Source organism: Orycteropus afer, unplaced genomic scaffold (assembly GCF_000298275.1).
Source record: "Orycteropus afer afer isolate SDZICR_OR568_19922 unplaced genomic scaffold, OryAfe1.0 scaffold00031, whole genome shotgun sequence".
In the NCBI taxonomy this organism is placed as follows: Eukaryota; Metazoa; Chordata; class Mammalia; order Tubulidentata; family Orycteropodidae; genus Orycteropus; species Orycteropus afer.
In genome coordinates this window covers 14,312,236-14,321,861 of record NW_006921618.1, presented here as the reverse complement: position 1 = coordinate 14,321,861, position 9,626 = coordinate 14,312,236, and the positions used below count along the sequence as shown (strand labels likewise).

Genomic DNA, 9,626 nt, shown 5'->3' with positions numbered 1-9,626 from the left:
CCTCCCACCTCATCCTTCTGTCCTCTCAGAGATGCCAATGGAGGAATGGAAAAGTCTGGAACCAGGCTGCTTGGGTATAAACAGGTGTGTGACTTTGGACAAGTTACTTAACCTTTCTATGCCTTAGTATAGTAACAATAATAATATCTACAAATAGGGTTGTTACTGAATCTAAAGCACTTAGGACAATGTAAGCCATCAGTAATTAACTCTTTCACTAGAGTGGGAGCTCTTGAGAATAGGAAATTGTTTTACCACTACATCCACAGAATTTAGAAGAGTGTCTGACACACAGCAGACCCTCAGTAAATATTTGTTAATTGAGTGAATGAATGAATCCATATCCCCCTTCCTCAACATTGCTCAAGCTAAGGCAAAAGTTTTTAACTACTGCGTCTCTGGGTTGTGAAGGCCTTTAAAGTCACCTATTAACAGTTTTCATTCACACACCTTTGGAGATAGGCTCTCACCCCCACCCTTACCCCTTGCAAAACTGTTGATCCCCACTCTGGTCAGCCTAGAGTCTAAGTCCTTTTTCTTCCCACCCAAAGGTCCTGGCTCTACCCTTGAAGTCACACAGACCGTGTTAGTCCCCTGAAGCACCTGCTGTACCCAAACTTGTTCCAGGCAATGAGGCAGAAGGGAATCAGATACAGCCCCCTGCCTCTTGGGGTAATGGTCCTTGAGGAGATAGCCATATCTACAAACAATGAGTAAAAGGCTAACCCAGCTAACAGAGCCCAGTGGAAGCTTGGGGTGGGGGCAAGAGGGACTTCCATCTAACCTAGGGGCTCTAGAGGGTCCTTGGAGAAGGGGTGCTTAGGTCCTTAATGGGACTTGGGGAGTAGGTTGAAGAATTGCAAGGATAGTTAAGAAACTCCTGTATCATCATCATCCCAGTTCACCAGTGGTTAACATTCCCCTCCCTCTTCTTTTTCTCACTGTATACACATAACTTAGTATTTTTTAACCATTTGACATTAGGTTGCAGACATAGTACCTTTTGACCTCTAAATGCTTCAATGTGTATTTCCTAAGAATAAGAACATTATCTTCTGTAACCACAGTAATCAAATTCAGAAATTTATTTATTTATTTTTATTTGTGATTTAGGTTAGTTTACACAGCAAATTCACTTTCCATGCAGCAGCTCACATACACTTTGTCTCATGACATTGACTACAATTTACCACGATGCAACAGCTTCCCTCCCACTTCCTCCCCATACTTACCTCTTCCCTGTGTCCTTCCCTCGGTGTACTTCTGACCCCAGAGCTGTCTCCCTGTGCTTACACAGCCCTTCTATTCTCCCATGATTGTTCTCTCCAAGGAGTGAGCTACCTAATGTAAATGTTCAGCTCATATGCCTGTCTTTTGTTTGGCCAAATTCAGAAAATTTAACATTGATATGTTAAAAACCAAACCAAACCTACTGCCACCAACTTGATTCTGACTCATAGTGACCCCCACTGGGTTTCTGAGGCAGTAAATCTTTACAGAAATAGATTGCCCTGTCTTCCTTCCTCAGTGTGGCTGGTGGATTTGAACCATCAACCTTCTGGTTAGCAGTCAAATGCCTTAGGCACTGCACCACCAGAGCTCCTTATTGATGTATTAGTCTGTTTTCAAATTTTACCAATTATCCCATTTCCATTTATTCCCTCATAAGTATTTCTTTCTTAGTGAGTTGTATCAGGAAGCACATAATGTCTTGATGATATTAACTATGATCGCTTGATTAAAGTGTTGTCTGCCAGGTTTCTCCCAATTTGTGTGTGTGTTCTATTTATTTATTTTTTTTATTGTAATTTGGGTGAAAGTTTACAGAGCAAATTCACTTTCCATACAGCAGTTCACAAACATGTTGTCTCATGACATTGGCTGCAATTTCCCACAATGCAACAGATCCCCTCCCACTTCTTCCCTACAGTTACCTCTTCCCTGTGTCCTTCCCTCCATGCACTCCTGCCCCCTGAGCTATGTCCCTGTACATGCACGGCCCTTCTATTCTTCCATGATTGTTCTCTCCCAGGGGTGTATCTACTTAGTATAAATGTTCACCTCATATGCCTGTCTTTTGTTTGGCTGGACGCATGGGTGTGGGTTCAATTCCAGACCTGAAGGGCAGAATTTGTGTGTGTTTTAAGTTTTCACTGGCTGCAGCAAATAGAAGGGAATAAAGGTGGCCAGAATAGGGGTCTTGAGAGAATTTGGGTGAGAGATAGTAGTGACCTGGTTTAGGGAGGTAGCATTGATTTGCCTAAGTGCCAGAACTGGAACTAGAACCCAGATATCCTAACTCGCAGGTTCCTCACACAGCATCAGTCCCAGGATCCCAGTGCCATTAAGTTAGGGATAAAAAGATAAGAGATTGATGTCCCAGAAAATCCAGGCTAAGAAGAGTTACTGCCCAGCAAAATTTACATGTGTTCAAGGCCTCTCCAAAATACACAAATGCATAATCTTCCAATTCCCTCAGGGAGATTTATTTACTCTTATATCATAAGGGATCATGGATAAGGGATCAAGGATCATGGAGCTGGCACGGGTTCGGGTGGTGTTTCGTTCTGCTGTGCATGGGGTCGCTATGAGTCGGAAGTGACTCATCGGCACCTAACAACAACAACATATCATAAGGGAGCTCTGGTGGCCTAGTGCCTAAGGCATTTCACTGCTAACCAGAAGGCTGGCAGTTCAAGCCCACCAGCAACTCCTCAGAAGGAAGGTTGGGGAATCTACTTCCATAGTGATACTGCCTTGGACACCCAAGGAGGGGTCGCTCTGAGTCAGATCCAACTCAACGGCAGTGAGTTTGGTTTTTGTTTGGTGTACTATCATAACAAATTATGGATAACATTGAGAAGAATGGGAATTCCAGAACACTTAAGTGTGGTCATGAGGAACCTGTATATAGACCAGGAGGCTGTCATTCGAACAGAACATAGGGGATACTGCATGGTTTAAAATCAGGAAGGGAGTGTGTCAGGGTTGTATCCTCACACCATATTTATTCAGTGTATGCTGAGCAGATAATCTGAGAAGTTGGACTATATGAAGAACACAGCATCAGGATTGGAAGAAAACTCATTAACCTGTGATATGTAGATGACACAACCTTGCTTGCTGAAAGTGAGGATGACTTGAAGCACTGAAGATTAAAGACTACAGTCTGCAGTACGGATTACACCTCAACATAAAGAAAACAAAAATCCTCACAACTGGACCAATAAGCAGCATCACAATAAATGGAGAAAAGATTGAAGTTGTCAAAGATTTCATATTGCTTGGCTCCACAGTCAACACCAATGAAAGCAGCAGTTAAGACAGCAGACAATATATCGCACTGGACAAATCTGCTGCAAAAGACCCGTTTAAAGTGCTGAAGACCGAAGATGTCTCTTTGAAGACTAAGGTGGCATAGTGCCTAAAGCACTTGACTTCTAACTAGAAGGCTGGCGGTTCAAACCCATCAGCCTTGGAAGGAAGATGGGGCAATCTACTTCCGCAGTGATAGTGCCTCAGAAACCCAAGGAGGGGTTGCTATGAGTCGGGTCCGACTCGATGGCACATAACAGCAACAACCTAAGCCATGGTATTTTCAGTCACTTCATATGCATGTAAGCTGGACAATGAATAAGGAAGACCAAAGAAGAGTTGATGCTTTTCAGTTATCATGTTAGCAAAGAATTCTGAAAGTACCATGGACTAGAAGAAGTAACAAATCTGTTCTGGAAGAAGTGCAGCTGGAATGCTCCTTGGAAGCGAGAATGCCCAGACTTTGTCTCGTCTACTTCGGTCATGTCAGAAGAGACCAGTCCCTGCAGAAGGATATCATGCTTGGAAAAAAGGAGGGTCAGTGAAAAGGGGGAAGACCCTCAAGGAGATGGATTGACACAGTGGCTGCAACCATGGGCTCAGGTATAGCAAGGACTGTAAGGCTGGCACAAGACTGGGCAGTGTTTCATTCTATGGTACATAGGGTCACGATGAGTCAGAGCCAATTCAACGACACTTAACAACAACAACAACATCATGTCCTACACGTTCCACTTTGTCAATTTGCCCTACAAAGCCATGTGTGAATCATGAAGAACTGGGTCTATAACTTATTCATCATTGGTTCTTCAACCTCAAACAGGGCCAAACTTAGTATTTATGGAATGAATGAAGTTTTAGCTCTGAGCTTCCTGGCAACCAAGTCAAAAAGGGAAAGAAAATCTATTTTGTGACTCAGCTTTCCTGTCTAATCAAAGGAAGCAAAACAGTGCTTGGTGTTCAATGTTAAAAGGAAAGCAAGTCTGAGCCAGACTGAAATACTGGCAGGAGGTCTGTTACATTCCGTATCTGATTTAAAAGAGGATGGAAAGGAAGGGAAGGGGGTAATGATCCCTTATATGGAAAGGCACTTGTTGAGCTGCCTCAGAGGCTCTGCACTGTGCTCACCAACAGTGGCGAGGAACTAGAGAAGACCATTCCCCCAGAAAACAAGATAAGATCCCAGGAGAGTTTGAAATCCAGGTTAGACCAGGGAGAGGACTTTGACTTTGGGGAGGGAGGAGCACAATAGTTCGGGGTTTATGGGCATACTTGAGTCCATCCACATCCCAGGCCTCTCAGAAACCAATAGTCTGAAGCTTCTCAGGGCAGTCCAGGAGCTTGCCCCTGACCTTTGATCCTTACACTTTCCTGCTCTCTTCCCCACAGGTGCCTGGTTACAGCAAACCATGCAATGAACAATGCCCCGTCCCGGACACTCTCGCCCATTATCCGGGCCGCCCCGCTTAGGACCCTGGGAGCGGCCAACAGAGCAATGCCTGCAAGCATACGTTGAGCCACCTCAACCCCCTCCAAGCCGCCGTACCCGCAGGCCAGACCCCAAAGACCCTGGTCGCCATGGCCCTGAGAGCCTCACCTTCATCTCTGGCTCTGCTGAAGCAGCTGCTGAGCCCCCTGCCTGCTGTCTGCTTTGGCGACCTTGGGTGTGGGACTGGTGCAGGGCTGCCTTCTGCTTCCGTCGCTGCTGGGATTGCCTCCAGCGCTTTGGAGCCTGTATGCAGGGCTGCGGCCCCTGCTTGTCTGCCAGGGACTCTGCTGAGGAGGCTGCCGAAGCCACCTGGGCCAAGGAGCACAATGGGGTGCCTCCTAGCCCCAACCACGCACCCCCCAGCCAGCGGGATGGCCAGCGGCTCAAGTCAACCATGGGCAGTAGTTTCAGCTATCCTGATGTTAAGTTCAAAGGCATCCCTGTGTATCCCCACCGCAGCACCGCCTCCTCAGCCCCTGATGCAGACTCCTGCTGCAAGGAGCTACTGGCTGACCCCCCACCCACGAGGCATAGCCTGCCTAGCACCCTTGCCAGCAGTCCCCGGGGCTCAGAGGAGTACTACTCCTTCCATGAGTCGGACCTGGACCTGCCGGAGATGGGCAGTGGCTCCATGTCAAGCCGGGAGATCGACGTGCTCATTTTCAAGAAGCTGACAGAGCTGTTCAGTGTACACCAGATTGATGAGCTGGCCAAGTGCACATCAGACACTGTGTTCCTGGAGAAAACCAGTAAAATCTCGGACCTTATCAGCAGCATCACACAGGACTACCACCTGGATGAGCAGGATGCTGAGGGCCGCCTTGTCCGCGGCATCATTCGCATCAGTACCCGCAAGAGCCGTGCCCGCCCACAGCCCACGGAGGGGCGCTCCACCAGGGCTGCTGCCTCTGCTGCTGCCCCTGACAGTGGTCACGAGACCATGGTGGGCTCAGGCATCAGCCAGGATGGTACGTGGGGCCCCATGGGGCCAAGGAGCAGAGTGGAGGCGGCTCTGGCTAAGGGAGTGTTGGATAGTCTTTGGCCACTGTGGACCTAGTCCCCAGCCAGGCCCTGCTCCGCCTCCTCCTCTTCCTCCATTTCCTCTTTTCTCTCAACTCCTCTGCATCCCACCCCTCACTCCCACCCTGACCCTTCCCAATTCAGCCATTCTGAGAAAAGCTGAGAGAGCATCCAGAACCTGGGAGCTCTGCTGCTGTCCCTAGAAAGGCCAGGGCTCTCTCCCCATCAAGCCTACCTATAGGTTCCTATTCACCTGCCAGAGTAGCTTCGAGGCCTAGCCTGGTTAACAAGGCCCAGGAACCTACATGAATTTGGATCTCTGATTTGCCCTGGCCTGACCAAAACCTCCACAAACCCACTACTGCATGCCTGTGCACACACTGTCTATGGGTCTGTTTTAAACAGTATCTCTCCAGCCCTGCCCAGGGGTGAGTGGCCCCTCCCTCATTGGGTTGGGGGCAGGGTGGAGGGGTGGGGTTGAAAGGAAGTCATATTGACTATTGCCTCCTCATGTTCCTTCCCTAGAACTGACAGTGCAGATCTCCCAGGAGACGACCGCAGACGCCATTGCCAGGAAGCTGAGGCCTTATGGAGCCGCAGGTCTGGTCCTGGCCTGATGAGGAGTGTGGAGAGGCGGGGGGAACTGCCCTAGGGGCCCCCACATGCCCCTCTCCCAGCTTCCTCCTGGGGTGGGTGAAGATGGGAACTGAAAGGGATGGAGGGGACTAATGATTCCCTCCCAATGCCGCAAGCTGGCATAAAGCAATTCATTTGGGAGGGGGGAAGGAAGGTTGGGCAATCCTACTTCCGTAGTGATACTGCCTTGGAAACCCAAGGAGGGGTCGCTATGAGTTGGGGCCGACTCGACGGCAGATAACAACAACATCCCTGAGCCAGCAGGGACCAGGTGCCCAGGACTGGCATACTGGAAAAATCAACTTGGGAGCTCTGGTGGCGTAGTGCCTAAGGCACTGGACTGCTAACCAGAGGGCTGGCGGTTCAAATCCACCAGTAACTCCTCGGAAGGAAGATGGGGCAATCTACTTCCATAGTGATACTGCCTCAGAAACCCAAGGAGGGGTCACTATGAGTCGGATCTAACTCCATAGCACATAACAACAACAAGCTCAGACTGGGGGGGGTAGAAAGCAGAGAGTCCAGTGCTAAAAGGGCATCCTGTGTAGTTTGTCCTATCTCGACCTTCAACAGTCCCTGGGTGTGGGGTCATTACTCTTTCACAGAGGGGGGAGGCTGAGGCTCAGAGAGGTCAAGGAGCTGGGTGGGTCACACAGCCAGGATCTGCCTGACCCAGTCTCAAGTCTTGCTCTCCTCAGCAGGTTTATCCCTGGCTGTGGACCTGGATAAGTTCTTTCCTTTCTCTGAGCCTATTTCCTCCTCTCCCTTACCCCCCAGGGTACCCAGCCAGCCACGACTCGTCCTTCCAGGGCACGGACACAGACTCGTCAGGGGCACCCCTGCTCCAAGTGTACTGCTAATCCCTACTGGGCCCAGCAGCCGCAGCCCCTTCTGGGAGAAGCACAGCTTACACAATGAAAAGGGAGACCAGGACCTCCTTTGGGCAAGTCTGGGCATGAGCCCAGAAGCAGTGCCCACTCTGGCTCCTTCTGCCTTGGCTGACTGGTTCTTGGACCACTTGCATTTCACTGGGCCATGGTGTCCACATCCCTACTGCATCTCCAGCTGGCCTGACCCCTGCTTGGCCTGTTCCTTCCTCCCTATGGCCTTCAAGTAGCCTGTGTCAGAAAGCAATGTTTAAGTTACCTTCTAGGATTGAATCCTGACTCTACCCTCATAACATGCCATCCTAACCAATCATGCAAACTTCTCCCTCCCTGGGGGGCCCCAGCAGCTGAAAGAAGCATGTTGGGTTGTGGGATAAGTAGGGCCTCTGTATAGAATTCTGTGGGCAGTGCCCACTCATGAGATGACCTACTTGGAACAGTTTGTCTGATTTCTGGCTGATGTTATACATGCTAACATGACCGTAGTTGCAAGTACAATGGTAACAGACATATGCCTGGTCATCTCACCTATGACACTGTCCTTTCTGTCCTGACTGCTGCCCCAGCCAGGTTCAATGTATGGGGTTGAAATGAGAAGGAACTTTACTTGCCCACTTCCTGAGTTGCCTTATCTGTTCGGCAGCAATAATGCCCACCTCTCAGGGCCACCGAGTTCCAGAAGAAAAGCAGCACACTGTCTGCATCCGAGAACGAGTTAGCATGTGGTTTCTGTCACTGCTGAGACTGTTCTAGGCAGGACTATCTGGACTCGTCATGTCCACCACCTGCAGGCTGGCCTGCCTCTGGCCATCACTTTAATTCTCCCAAATCCCTGCCCCCACCCCCCATCAGTCCTGCTACTCTTTTACACTCATCATCCTGGTGCTGAAAAAATTCTCTTCTTGACTTTCTCACCAACCATGGGGTGACAGGGTCATCATCCTTTCACAGAAGAGATTCTAAAGCCAAGGAACTCGCTCAGGCAGCCAACCGATACCTGTGGCTTGGAACCTGGAACCTGGCAATTTTGCCCACAAGCTGGCAAGCTAGCATCCTGGGGGCAGCACCAGGGCTCCCTTGTTTGGGAACTGGAGCCCACCCGGCCTTGGGAGGATCCCACATAGCTCTTCCATACAAAGGACTAGTTACTAGAATCCTCTACTGGCAGGGAGGCCAGGGCAGCCCATGGGCTTATTCTTGAGAACAAGCTGAAAGTATTCAGGATCCCTCATCCCCACTTCACCTGTAACCCTTTTCATTGCCCCAAGGGCAGCCTTTGAAAAGTGATAACTAGACAAATTGAACTTACCCAGTTTCCTATCATACAGAGGATATTCCCTGGGAGCTTTGACCACAGGGCCCTGCTGTACCTCCAGCTCTGGCATTAAATGAGCCCTTTAGGCTGCAAGGTCTCACCAGGTCAAGGCCTCTACAAGATTACAAATGACCACAGGATGCTAGAGCCCAGGGCTACAACTGCAGAGTAGGAGTGCGCCACCCAGCCTCAGCCCTAGAGCAGCTTTTTCCAAACAGCCTTGGGAAACATTTTGGTATCCTCAGGAAAAAAGGTTTATGAAGTTTAGGAAACAGACAAAGTAGGTACCATACCTCCTCTCAAGTCTTCAACAAGCTCTTCTGAAATTTCCCACACAAAGGACATGTGTTCCCACACAAAGGACATGTGTTCCCGAAAATTCATGGGTCACCCATAAACAAAGAACTCTGGGAAGGTCAACCTTGACATTTTGCTATGACCTCTCAAGCCAAAGTGGGACAGCATCCAGGCAGAGGGCGACACCTCAGCTTGGCTGCCCAGGCCTGTCCCAGAGGCTAGTTCTGAGACCTAAAACCTGCAGAGGTCCAGTTAGCGACACAGAGGGGCCTATGGACTCTACCCTGTCTTCCTGGTTGGGTCCCTGCCACACACAGCAGATCCCAAGCCTGGATAATCCCCCACCCTTCCTCCCAGCTGGGCAGAGCCCCCAGCTTCTCTGCTGATCTTCTACCACCTGGGAAACAACGGGGCAAAGTTAATCCAGGGCAGTGGACGTTCTCTTTGAAATGAAAATCAAGTCAAGTTGGTCTTAAGACTGCTAGGTCGTGGGACCCTTTGAGAATCTGACACGTTCCCTGTAGCCAGAAAAACTCAGTTATGATTAGAATCATACACTGACCAAGTCTTGTTTTAATACTCCCTTTAATGAGGAGAAACTGAGGCCCAAAAAGAGGCAAGTCAAATCTGGGCTAGAAGCCAAGTCCTCAGCCCCTAGGAACAATCC

General features: G+C 49.4%; 1 protein-coding gene across 1 annotated transcript; it reads left to right on the top strand.

Moving 5' to 3' along the window:
• Positions 1-4,736: 4,736 nt before the first annotated feature.
• On the top strand, positions 4,737-7,320 carry KDF1 (keratinocyte differentiation factor 1). Its single transcript, XM_007935791.2, has 3 exons — positions 4,737-5,772; positions 6,350-6,424; positions 7,238-7,320. The coding sequence occupies exons 1-3, from the start codon at positions 4,737-4,739 to the stop codon at positions 7,318-7,320; spliced, it is 1,194 nt and encodes a 397-aa protein (XP_007933982.1).
• Positions 7,321-9,626: the final 2,306 nt, after the last annotated feature.

What these genes read in the sequence shown, in the direction of transcription:
- KDF1 (XM_007935791.2), top strand. Translation starts at nt 4,737, where the DNA reads ATGCCCCGTCCCGGACACTCTCGCCCATTATCCGGGCCGCCCCGCTTA. An exon ending in CTCAGGCATCAGCCAGGATG is followed by an intron (nt 5,773 to 6,349) that starts GTACGTGGGGCC and finishes TTCCTTCCCTAG; the next exon opens with AACTGACAGTGCAGATCTCC. An exon ending in GAGGCCTTATGGAGCCGCAG is followed by an intron (nt 6,425 to 7,237) that starts GTCTGGTCCTGG and finishes CTTACCCCCCAG; the next exon opens with GGTACCCAGCCAGCCACGAC.